This window comes from Leptonychotes weddellii, chromosome 10 (assembly GCF_054177405.1).
Source record: "Leptonychotes weddellii isolate Sample4059 chromosome 10, ASM5417740v2, whole genome shotgun sequence".
Lineage (NCBI taxonomy): Eukaryota > Metazoa > Chordata > Mammalia > Carnivora > Phocidae > Leptonychotes > Leptonychotes weddellii.
Window position 1 is genome coordinate 75126048 of NC_138378.1, and position 12832 is coordinate 75138879.

A 12832-nucleotide genomic window follows, 5' to 3' on the forward strand; every position below is an offset into this window, starting at 1 on the left:
GGGCGCCTGGGTGGCTCAGTTGTTAAGCGTCTGCCTTCGGCTCAGGTCATGATCCCAGGGTCCTGGGTTCGAGCCCCACATCGGGCTCCCTGCTCAGTGGGAAGCCTGCTTCTCCCTCTCCCACTCCCCCTGCTTGTGTTCCCTCTCTCGCTGTGCCTCTCTCTGTCAAAAAATTAAATAAAAATCTTTAAAAAAAAAATAAAATAAAATTCATTAGTTAATTCAAACACCAATCACAGTGAATCCTTTTATAGGGCTGATTAAATAATTGAAATATTTTTCAAGCCTTGGCAATCTTTTCTTGCTATAAATATTTATTTCTGGTCAAAAGGACAGGCGAAACCTTTAGTCTTATCTGGGGGTGCTTGTTGAAACCCTCCAAAAGCTGATGTAAGCTCCAAAGTAGAGTTTACATTCCTACTGTTACAAAATAGTGAAGGTTAGGGACTAAATGAGCTCACTCTGCACTTTCTCCCAATCTCCGCTGGGTCTAGGGAGCATTTTCAGGGCATCCCTGAGCCAAGCATAACTGTTCAGCACCAAATTATCAGCTGGTTTAGGAATGTGTCTGAATGAAGGGAGAACAGACAGGCTAGAGCTAGGCTGGATGTTTCTATCCTCTCGCTGACTTCAGAAGTAACCATCTTTTTAAAAAGTTAAGCTTTTAAAATACTGTGCAAAAACCTGAAATAAAATGATATTCAGCAGGACTCCAAGTTAGTGAAATTCAAAGCATCTGGGTTGAGCTTTCTGGAGCTTCAGCCAGAAAGGAGGTAGTTGATTGCCCTCCTGGGGTTCCTGTAATGATAATTCACAAACATGGGGATTTTACTGCAAAGCTAAATGGAGCCCATTGCTTAGAGTAGAAGGAAATTAATATTTATTGGGTACGTATTCGGTGTCAGGCCCTGAGTGGGGAAGTTTTCATAAATGCGTGAGATAACAAGCCTGGGGATTTTCTTGACAGAAGACATTAAACTCTAATTAGGGGACAAAGCAAAGAATTTGAAAGTGGAGAGAATGGCTTCTTCTTGGAAAGGCTGAACAGTGGTTCTGAGGTCAGAGGAATGAGAAACAAGAGTCAAGACAGAACGGGAAGAGATGGTAGTGAAGTGCTGGTGAGTGGGGCTGAGTTGGGAATAATCCTCAGAACACAGTGCATCCGCTATAATGTCCTTTCATGCCCAGCTGAAGCCAGAGTTGGCCACTGTCCTCCTTAGGCATGGCTCACATCTACCTCCCTCTTCCCTGGCCTGGAATTGTTGCAGGGTTTCCTTGGAAGCCCTCATTGGCTAGTTGAACCTGGCCAACAGATTCCAGGTAAGTTCCCTGGGCCTCTACATAACTATTTTACCAGTTCCTGTAGGTTACAGGTATCCAGGATATGTCTTTTGGTTTCTTTTCCTGTTCTCTGGGGGCAGGTTGGACCAGGATGGAGAAACAATGAGCTCGTTAAGAGCCTGGGCTCGAATTCCATCACAGCTCTGTCACCCGCTGGCTACGTAACCCTATCTGCAACCCAGAGATCTCGCGAATCAGAGATCAGATGTGAATCATACTCATTTCATTAAGCTGATGTACATTTTAATGAGATGATTGGATTAAGTGCTCAGCATTTAAGCACTTGACATGTCAACTATTGTTACTAAAGTGGGGTACTGCTAGGTTCATTGTCTCTGAAGCACCTGAAAAACAGAAGATGTGAACATGTGTGCAAACTGAATATGTCTTGCAACTTACCTACCAGGTTGTGTCAGGGCTAGATGGTATAGGGGTGACAAGAAGAAAGGCATCTATCCAAATAGGATCTGTGGACTTGTATATAGTGCCGTGGTTCTCCGATGTGGTGATTTTGTCCCTCAGGGGACAACTGGCAATGTCTGAGACAGTTCTGGTTGTCATACTGGGACAGAAGTACTACCGGCATTTAGTGAGTAGAGACCAGAGATGGTGCTAAATATCCTACACTGCACAAGGCATCCTTCTCCCCACCCAATAAAGAATTATCTGGCCCCGAATGTCAATAGTATCAAGGTAAGAAATCCTGGTATAATGTCTATCATGGCTTTATATATATATATATATTATATATATATATATATATATATTTTTTTTTTTGCCCATTGTAGAGGGTCCTTTAGATATTACTGGGTGGTCCACAGCCCCCAGGTATTGGTAGAATGTTCAGAAAAGTTCAGAGGTGTTATAAAGTGATGGGTAGAGGAGGGAAGAACAGCTTAAGGTTCATTGCAAGATGCCTGGTTGGAGAAAGGAAGAGTGCCTCCATGCAAGCTTCATGGGTCCAGGTTTTCCTGGTGGTAGGTGGTACAGCACCTGAGCCACTCTGCTTGGTGGAGCTTTATAACTAAAAGGGGCATTCCAGAAGTGGGACTTAGAGTGCTGCCAAGGTTCTGAACTGATGTGGGCGGGAAGGATGTAGAGTGGAAGACCTTCCCTATAAACAGCAATATAGGACTCAGAACTGAGTGCAGTCTTAGAAGATAATGAAGTGTGTTATCCTGGTCACTGTGTACACGAGGATCAAGATTCCATCAGGGTCCCAGGAGAAGGAAAAAACAAGGGACCATGAGTCCATTCCCAGAGGAGTGCAGGGACGGGATCCAGCAGCCTTGCTGGTCTCTGGATTGTCTTTTTTGGGCTTATGCATATCCCAGTCCCACACATGGTGTGACCCCTGTGGGTCTAGGCTCACTGGCTCCTGGAACTGGTCCTCAGCACAATTAGTTTGATTTCTCAGGATGTAAATGATTTTCTGCTCATATTTTCTGTTATTTTTATTAATTACAAAGGTAATACATGTTTAGCAATACAAGACTCAGAAAAATGAGTGTGAGAAATAAGTGAGAAGTCTGAGCCAGACAGAGAAGTATATAAAAAAGAAATGAAAATCCTTGGTAATCCTAACTTCCAGTGATAAACACTGTTAATGCTGTGGGGTACACTATTTCGGGAATTTTTTTCTATGCATATTATTTTTTACATGATTGGAATCATACTACACATAACGTCATGGTATTTGGCATTCATCTTTATCTGAAGGTAATAGGGGTGGTGTAGGTTTTGCAAGAAAACTTAATGAAGGTAATGGGCCCAGGACTCTTGCAAAATATTTTCCCCTCTCAATAAATCTACACCAAAAAAATTCCTGACCATTTGACATTTATAAAACTTACAAATTATCTTCTAAGCAAAGCATTAGCCTTTAAAAATTGAGGTCAGAGTAAGTGGTGCACTCAAGACAGCTGCAATCTACTAAGAATAAATATATTTTTTAAACCTTTGTTTTTACTTGGTTGAAGACAATTGCGGATTCATGCACAAGCTATGTGTCTCCTGACACACAAACTCTTGCAGCTGTGCACAATTAGGTTTGGGAGGGTTTTACCTTTGGAATTGGGATGGAGGGGCAAGCCTATCAAAATGGCTAGAGCCTTCCATACCATCAGGATGATCAATACTGACTGCTTTTAAAGAACACAGACCTCTACAGAGACTCAGAGAAGAGGTGGGATGGAGACCCCAGGCACACACTTGAATAACAGTGGATGCTATGGAACTGCTGCAGTATGCATGCTGGGGCCAGAGCTGAATTGCACGGAGAAGAGATCCACAGATGGCGTTCTTTTTCTTCCTTTCCCTCAGCAGCACCCAACTTTTCCTCGAAATGGGTGTTGAGAAAATAGTTAAAGAATGTCAGTTTGAAGGGGAGGCATAGATTGTTAGCCTGCCTGGGGTTCTCACAAATCTGGCCCAGCTCTGTGGTTGCCCCCTTCTCCTCCACCATCCCATTGAAGTGACAAAGGAGGAGCATTATGTGAGGACAGGCAGGGTTCATGGAAGTCCAGCCATTGGGTGCAGAAGTAGAGGGGTCCAACTTTCCCCATCAGGACAGGCAGGGCGAGGGCAATGACAGTCTCAGGAAGTTCACAAGCAAGGCTCTCCTCCAACCACGCCTCAGAGAAGCACAGTGCATGCTAAGTTCATATGTCGCTTAGAATTTTCGCTTGGAGGCAACTGCATGCACGGTAGAGCAGGGACAAGGTCAAGGGTGAGTCTATCAGGCACTGCCATAGCTAACTTTGGGCTGTGTCAACTCACCCCTGCAAGAAGGTCTTTTGCCCCAGAATGAAAATCTTTACCACCTAGTTACTGTGGGGTGGCAACTCCCCATTTATTTCCATCCTATCCCAGATCACTGGGGCTTTTGTCTGACCAAGCAACACTCCAGTAAATTTCCACTTAATGATATTTTTGTCTGGGCCTTAATGATGGGAACACGCACTAACACAGTCTTGGCAGGAACCACCTCAGAAATGACTGGCAAAATCGAGCTCTTTCTGAAAGCAGGGGCAAAGGGGAACTCTGCCAGATAACGTGAAACTCCTGAAGTTCAAGGAAAAGGGGCCAGTCAGGGAATCACAAGGGGTGCTTTACCTGTGAACATAGAGTCAACAACATACACTGACACACTAAAGCCTGGGCTCTTTCTTCCCTGGTCCAGGGCTTTTTTTCTTGAACTTGAGTTCAAGTCTTGACTCCCTGCTAATGTGCTCTGTGACCTTGGGCAAGTAGCCAAATCTCTCTGAGCTGAGGTTTCCAGTCTACAAAATGCAGGGCAGTCATGGGAATCAACACCTCCTAATGAGGTCTATATCAGAGTTATGTGGGCATTTGGGAATCAGGGGACCCAAGGATCTGTGGGGATCTTTGTTTTGGAAGTAGTCAAAAGCCTCTGGATCACCCAAGGTCCAAATCGCTTCTACCTCCAGCCATCTAGGTGACCTTGGGCACTTCTGAGTTTTAGTTTCCTACTTAGCAAAAAGGGATACAAATAACTTGTCCCTCACTGGGGTGCTGTGAGGATGGAATGAGATAGTACAGGGAAGGCCCAGGGTAGGTGCTCAGCAATCAGTAGCTGCTATTATTTCTTAGACGAAGCTCTCTGGAGAGTCTGATGTTATTTATGCACCACAAGAGGAGATGCTCCTTTATGTCTCTTCATTCCAAGTTGCCCTAAGTGACCTTCCACCATCTTCTTATGACATCAACCCCTCAGGGATGCATCCAAATTGCACTAAGTACTTTTGACCAAAAGATGCAATACTCTAACCAGTGAGAAAGGAAACAATAGGCTTTTGTTTGGGAAGTTTGTCTTCTTCCCTCCCCATCTGCCATCATAGGTGCATTTCCATGATCTCCTTAGGGTGCCCACAGCAGCCCCAGGGCCCACATGTTTTCTAAGATGAAGTATAGTTTCTGGATAATTGGACAGATTTTTAAAAACAAACACACTTGAACTTCTGCATTCGAGTGCGTGTTGTCTCTCGTCCCCTCGGGAAGCTGAGCCCCTCTTTGGGACTCTTAGAACTGCCTTCATGACTAAAGTTCATTTTGAAAAAGAATCTTCAAAGGGGGCAAAGTTTTATCCTTTGAGAGTGAACAAAAAGTAAACCAGAGCCATGCCTAGTGAATAGGATTGGAGATCAAGCTGGGAAATAACATTTTGCAGCAAAAAATAAGTGTGCCTATAAAACCAGGAAACTGATTTCTCACATGGCCTATAAATTGAATTTTAGTGAGTTTGTTAAAAATCGGTTTCTGTGTTTATCGTCATACCTCCTACCTTGCCACGCAGCCCTAGGATAGTCTAGCATGTTTTATATTATTGCATTGATAAAAAGCCCATTTTTAATTTACTGTTCATTAAGATGGATCATTTCTCAGCTTATACCCCAGTGTCTCCTTTTCAGCATTCTAATCTCTCTGCAAATGGATTTCCAATTGAAAGTGGATCTTTTCTTGGCACAATATGTTGAATACTGGAGTAGGAAAAAGTGCAGCCAGAATAAATAAAGTTTGTGTGAGGATTTCCAAGATATCTTCTTGGCCAGGAGTGAGTTCAGCCTGGTGACTGGAGAGCTAACCAAATGCTAAACTGAAGATGTGTGCTAGGAGTACATAATTAACAAGGATTTTAAAATTAAATTTTAAACAACTGTTGTGGATTTTTTTCTTGTTACATACGAGACATATGATTGTAGAAAACTTAGAAGAAAAAATTAATAGTGGTCTCATTCAGAGGTAACTACTGTTAACATTTTGATGTGTTTTCAAGTCTCTCTCTGCATAAAAGTAGGTGTATAAAACAGAAATAGCATGGAGGTATTGTTTTGTAACTTTTGTAACTATATTATTAACATTTTCCCACATCAGCAATTGTTCTTCTTTCCCTTCTTCACAACATTAATTACATAGGGGTAAAGTATCATTTATATAACAGATTTTCTATTGTTCAACATTTATATTGTTTCCATTTAGATATTTTGGTTTCCTTCCTTCCTTCCTTCCTTCCTTCCTTCCTTCCTTCCTTCCTTCCTTCCTTCCTTCCTTCCTTCCTTCCTTCCTTCCTTCCTCTCCTCCTCCCCCTCTCTCCCTCTTTCTCTTTCTTTTTCCTTTTGCTATCATAAGCAGAATCAGGATGAACATTCTTGTAGCCAAGTCCTTGTAAATATTCCCAATCATTTCCTTTTGAGGAAGTCGAAATGGAAATTCTGGGTCAAAAATATATAAAAGCAGTTGCTTTATTTTAAGAATTGCCTTTTAAAAGATTTAATGGTGTCCCAATGATGAATGAAAACACCTGTTCCCCTGTATTTTTTGCCAATACCGGGCATTGTATTGTTAATCTTTGCCAGGTTGATAGATTATTCAATTTGCATGTCTTTGGTTACAGTTAGCATTTTCCATATGTTTGCTGACCACTATTGTTCTTGTAAATTTCCTTTTCATAGCTTTCATCCACTGATGTACTCACTTTTTTTTTCTTTTACTGATTTTAAGAGCAGTCTGTATGTTAAGGTTATTGACTCTTTTTTATATGTCTTTTAAATAATTTTGCTAGTTTTCTGTTCCCTTTAGATTTTGAGGGGACGGTAACAGAAAAATAAAAAATATGCACCCAAACTATTAAATTTTCCCTTTATTCTTTCTCGCTCCAGTGTTATGCTTAAAAAGCCTCTCCCTACTAGACAATGATGTAAATATTTATTTTTGTTTCCTTCTAGAACTTTTATAGTTTCATGTTCACATTTAAATTTTTCATCTGGAATTTGTTTCGATGTAAGGTGTGAGATAGAAATCTCACTGAATTGTTTTCCCAAGTGGTTAGCCAGTTGTCTCAACACCATTTGGGGGGAATAATCCATTCTTTTCCTGTTGAATAGAAGGTCACTTTATTTTATACCAAATTCACGTAAGTGTTTGGCTCTGTTTATGGCCTTTGTTTTTCCTGTTCCAAAGCTCAGTGTGCCTTTCGCAGCACCGATTATACATCGTTTCAGTTACCAATTACCACAGCTCTTTTATGCATCTTAAAAATCAGCTACGGCAACTTTCCACATTTTTCTTGGCCATTCTTGAATGTTTATTCTTCCTTATAAAGTTTAGAATTATTTTGTTAACTTAAAAAGTCCCATTGGAATTTTCATTGGGATTGATTTAAAAGTAAATATTAATTTGAAGACAACTGATGTCTTTACAATACTCAGTTGCCACTCTATTTAATAATGGTGAGAGTCGTAATTATTAATTAATACCAATAGCCAACAGCGATTGACTGCTTACTGTGTGCCAGGTCCTGTTCTAAGCCCCACTCCCCACATTTAAGCCTCGAAGCAATTCATGAGAGAGGAGCTGTTATTGCTATCCTCATTTTACGGAGAGGGAAACTGAGGCATGAAGCTGTTAAGTAACTTGCCATGGTTCTTTTCCTGGGTGGTTTGGTTCCAGTGCCTGTGCATGAATCTATACTGCTTCTCCGTTTATTTATACTTTCATATCCCTCACCAAGTTTTGTTATATTAATTCTTACTAGATCTCGTGTCATAGCTCTATTTCTCCTGGGATGCATTCTAATTGATCATTACTGAACTCTGACAAAACTATTGATTATTATAAGGTAGATATTTATTTCAAAATCATCCAGTTTAATAACCTTCTTATTTTTCTAGTTGTTTATTGATTCTCTTTAGTTTTCCAGAAGGATACAATCAACATTTTGAAGTAATGATGTTTGACCGCCTTTCCTGTACTTAGATCTCTCATTAGTTTTCTTGTGTTATTGTGATACCCATGGCCTTGACCAGTACACTAGTCACAGTGGCTGTTGACATTTAAGTTAAGTTTAAATTTCGTTTACGTGAAATGAAATTAAAAATTCAGTTCCTCAATTGCACTAGCCACATTTCAAGTCCCCAGTAGCCACCTGTGGCTTGTGACTACCATTAGCTACCATTTTAGAACATTTCCATCACCACAAAAAGTTCTACTGGATGGCTGCTAGAACTTTCAGATCAATATTAAATAATAATCATAAAACAGGTTGTCCTGTTTTTTCTCCCCCTAACTATAAAGTGAATACCTCTACGTAGTGATTTACTATTCAATGATGTCAAGTTTTGAATTCACATATCTAGATATGTTTTTTATTGTGCTGAAAAAGTTTTATCCTATTCCTAGTTTTCTAAAACTACATATTTTAAAATTTGGAATGGATAATGAATTTTGATACCTTCTTGGCATAAAATGTTTTGCTATATATATATGAGACAAATTCCCACTCATTCTTCAAAATTGTCTTACCTATGCTGGTTCTTTTTAGATACATTGCTGGATTTTGTTTGACAGCATTTTATTAGATGTCTTCAATGAGCTTGATCTCAAATATTCTCTACTTCTAGTGTCTTTGTCTAGTTTTTTAAAAAAATGAAGATTACGTAATTATAAAATGAATTAAGATGTTTTTTTCTCTATTTGCTTTGTATGTTTCAGATATGGATCATCTGTCCTTTAAAGTCTTACAAAACTTGGGTGAAAATAATCTGGCTCTGGTGCTTTGGCTGGATTTTCTTGTCTTTCTTTTCTAGTTCATGCATGTCATCTTCCCCTCTGTCTAATCACACTGCTAAATCCACCCATTAAATTGCAATTCAGTGAATAAACTTTTTCAACTCTAGAATTTACACTAGATTCTTTTGCAGATCTGCTTTTGTTGAATGGTCTTCCCCTTGGTCTTATTGATCTCTCTACACACTTTAAATGTGTTTATTTACATGATCTTTCAAATTGTTCTCCAGTCCCGTTTTCTTGCTTGTTCTCCTCTTTCTTTCATCCATCTTCATCTGATTGGGCATGTGGTGCTGTGAGCTCTTCTTCAGTGGGGGCTGTTGGCCGCAGGAGTGCTGTATGTTGGCTTAGATGTGCATTGCCACTGCCAGGGCCAAGGGATCAGAATGGTCGTGGACACATTCTGGGGTCTGTTTCCTGACTTGGTGCTTCTGTATCATCTGGGTGGTATAACATCTTATCTTTACTCCCTTGCTTATTTGAGTCACTGAGCAGCTTTTCCAATCCCAGTTAATGTGTGGTATAGCCCTTTGGAGCTGAATTCTGCAGGGGGCTCTGTTCTTGCCTGCTGCCTTGCACAGGCTGATGTCCTATGTCTGCATCAGTGTTGGGATCTCGGCCGGCAGACCCCCAGGACTAGAGCCTCCTCAGCTTTGCTTCCTGCTTAGATTTTGCATTCCCTTATTTTCTATACCTGAGGGTTTCCTTCTTTTGAGCAGGGTCACACATTACATTTTTTTAAGGTTTTATTTATTTATTTATTTAGAGTGGGAATGGGGTGGGGGTGGAGGGAGAGGGAGAGAGAGAGAGACTCTTAAGCTGACTCTGTGCTGAGCATGGAGCCTGATGTGGGGCTTGATCCCATGACCCTGAGATCACGACCTGAACTGAAATCAAGAGTCAGAAGCTCAACTGACTGAGCCCCCCGGGCACCCCTGGAAATTTTAAAATCATATTTCATCCAGAATTTTTGGATCTAATATATTGAATGCAAGTCCAGAAATTGTTTCAGATTTCTAAATGGTTGATTCATTGATTTTATTTTTAAGCAAAGGAATGTGGGAGAGAAGTAGGTGTTATCTTTAAATATTGGCATTTTGTTTGTGTCAGTACAATAAATGTTTAGGGCTGTTCATAGCCATTTAAAAACATATCTATATACCTGCTCTATATCTTTAATTTTTTTATTATTCATTCGAAGACTTAGAAAGTCATGTTAGCATCTTCCACTATAAATCTAATTCTTCAATTTGCTCTTTTATGTGTAGTTTTGGCTTTATAGAATCTGCTATTGTATTATTTGTCAAAGACTATGGGGCCTGCACCATGTTTGAACTGGCTGGAGCCACAACAGTCCTAGCTTCATCACTGGGCCATCGATTAATCTTTTTCTGATTGATAATGGCATTATATTCTCTTCCTGTTATAAAATCTAATGCAGCATTTAGGAAAAAATCTTGAAAGAGGAAATACATACTATAAAAATGAAAATAGATAATGTTTTAAAACTTGGGATCTAGAGATAGGAAAGGAGATTGGGAAAAGTAAAGGAATCTAAATTTATTTTATTTCACAGAGGTGACTCAGTAGAGACTGTTACATCCATAAGGTTGAGAGAAAAATGTAGATTCGACTATGTTGTATTTTAAAATTTATTCATCTCTTCTGTCCTCATAGTTTCTTGTTCATATCATTTACTGAATGGAAATGAGCAGGTGAATTAATGAACAAAGGACAAGTGTTTTTTTTTCCAATTACAATATTTCCCCCTTGGGATTTTACTTATTTATTTATTTATTTATGATTTTATTTATTTATTTGACAGAGAGACACAACAAGAGAGGGAACACAAGCAGGGGGAGTGGGAGAGGGAGAAGCAGGCTCCCTGCTGAGCGGGGAGCATGATGTGGGGCTTGATCCCTGGACCCTGGGATCATGACGTGAGCAGAAGGCAGACGCTTAACGACTGAGCCACGAAGGCGTCCCACCCCCCCACTTGGGATATTTTTAATAACCGTATGTTTGCGTGTAGGAGAATTGCTTGCAAGATGTCATATGCCTGAGTCACTGCCTTCCTCTGCCCCAAACTGTCAGCGCTGTGCAGCAAGCACAATGAGGCTTGTGGCTTCAGCCAGATCCCTACCCCTATGACCTTTATTTGTTTTTGAATATGAATGAAGTGGAGAGCTTGTGCAGGTGTTTGCAAGTATATATTAGGAAAGGAAGAGAATAGGAAGAAAGAGGATGAGTTGGGTTTCCCAAGAAAGAAAATTTCATAGAGAAGCTGGAAAATAGGGCTTCAGAATGTCACTCCTCAAATCCAGAGCACATCCGCAGTTCATGTTATACGAACACAGCATCTCTGTGTAACCTTTCAGGCAATGGCCACGCTGCCCCCATTTCCATTCATCTTTAGAGACGGGTTGGGTCCGAAGGCTCGCTTGTCTAGGAAGCCTACGTGGGAAGGCTTGACATCTTTGAGGTTAACCCTCAGGACTTTCTGATCTTAGATTTGAGATTTTGGCTAAGAAGAGAGGGCAGGTGTATTTGAGCGACATCACAATCAAAGGGAAGAGAACGGAGGAGCTCGGAAGAGTGCACAAGTCCAACCTTCACACTATGACTAGTCGGGGATTTTTCGAAATGATTTCAAATCGCATGTACTTTTTGCATGTGTGAGAGCATTTCCAAGTATCAAGAAAATGAACTGAATGTTTCAAATGTTTGGAAATATTCCAATCATATGAGTATGATGACATCCGGAATTCCAGATGTTTGTAAGGAAGCCAATACCTATCTCGGTTTAAATATTCAAGGGGCTTTTAAGAGGTTAAGGAGGAAAAAAGCCATGCCCCTCAATTCTTCCTTTATAAAAGCAAGAAAGCACCCATGCCATAAGGCTGTGAGGAGGCCGACCCTAGAGTCACAGCCGAGTCAATACACGTGCGTCTCCCCGGGCTCCTTGATCCTCCTCCCTCCCACAGCCACCGTGGCACAGAGATGTGAAACATTTAGAAGGACACAACGTTACACAAAATGTAGTGTATTCTTACCATTTGTCACTGCAGATAGTGAATAATAACCAGGGCTCCTGGCCATCTGTTCTCCCCATAGCCAGACTCCCCCACCTCTCTTGGACAGCCGCGCGAATCACATATGTCTTTAAATTAAGAACTTGCCTGCTACAAATGTCTTTTAAAAGTGCCAGTGCCATGATAATTCATTTTTCGCATGAAGCGCACTTTGTTTTCCTTCCATATTGCTGTATTTCATGTCAGGTATTCACTGTGATAAGAATTTCTTGGCCACTCGAGGCAAGAATCATCCAGATCGGAAAAACTTCCAGAATCTACACATGCAAGCCTAACAGTTTGCCTTTTGGTTTATTCAGAATTCATAAATTTAGACCGTCTATTTTTCACTCTTACCATTGACAGTACCTAGTCCTTTGTTAAGGAACACCCAGCTTCCCGAGCTCTAAGCACCCAGCACCAGCACTGCCACCAGAGAGAGTGACTTAGCGTGGACATCGGTGGACTGAGACTCAGGTGCCCTCCTGCCTTTCCTGACAGGAACAAGGACAGCTTTGGGGCGAGATAGGTCCCCTCGGGAGGCCCGTCCACCAAGGAAGGCCCTTCTCCGTGAGGTCCCCTGTGGGGGACCAGGCATATGGCAGGTGGAGCTGGGGCCCCCCTCCCCAAAGCAGGCTGAGCAGACCCACAACTCTGCAAGAACTTACTGAGGGTGACTGACTCGTTGATCTTGAAGCTGCAGAGGACCCTGTCCACGTTTCGGGCGTGTCGGAAGCCGTTTCCTCTTACAACTACTTGAAATGATTCTGAAAGGAATAAGGACAAGTCACGTCATCTGACTGCAGTCCGTTAACCTTACGTTTTCCATCTGCCCT

The 12832-nt window shown here is 41.2% G+C and overlaps 1 protein-coding gene across 1 annotated transcript in view; it reads right to left on the minus strand.

The window, feature by feature from the left end:
- ANTXR1 (ANTXR cell adhesion molecule 1) overlaps positions 1-12832 on the minus strand; it is a 185634-nt gene that overhangs the window by 121784 nt on the left and 51018 nt on the right. Inside the window, exon 10 of the mRNA XM_081797283.1 lies at positions 12665-12763. Coding sequence (XP_081653409.1) covers positions 12665-12763 — 99 coding nt within the window. The remainder of the gene's footprint in view (positions 1-12664; positions 12764-12832) is intronic.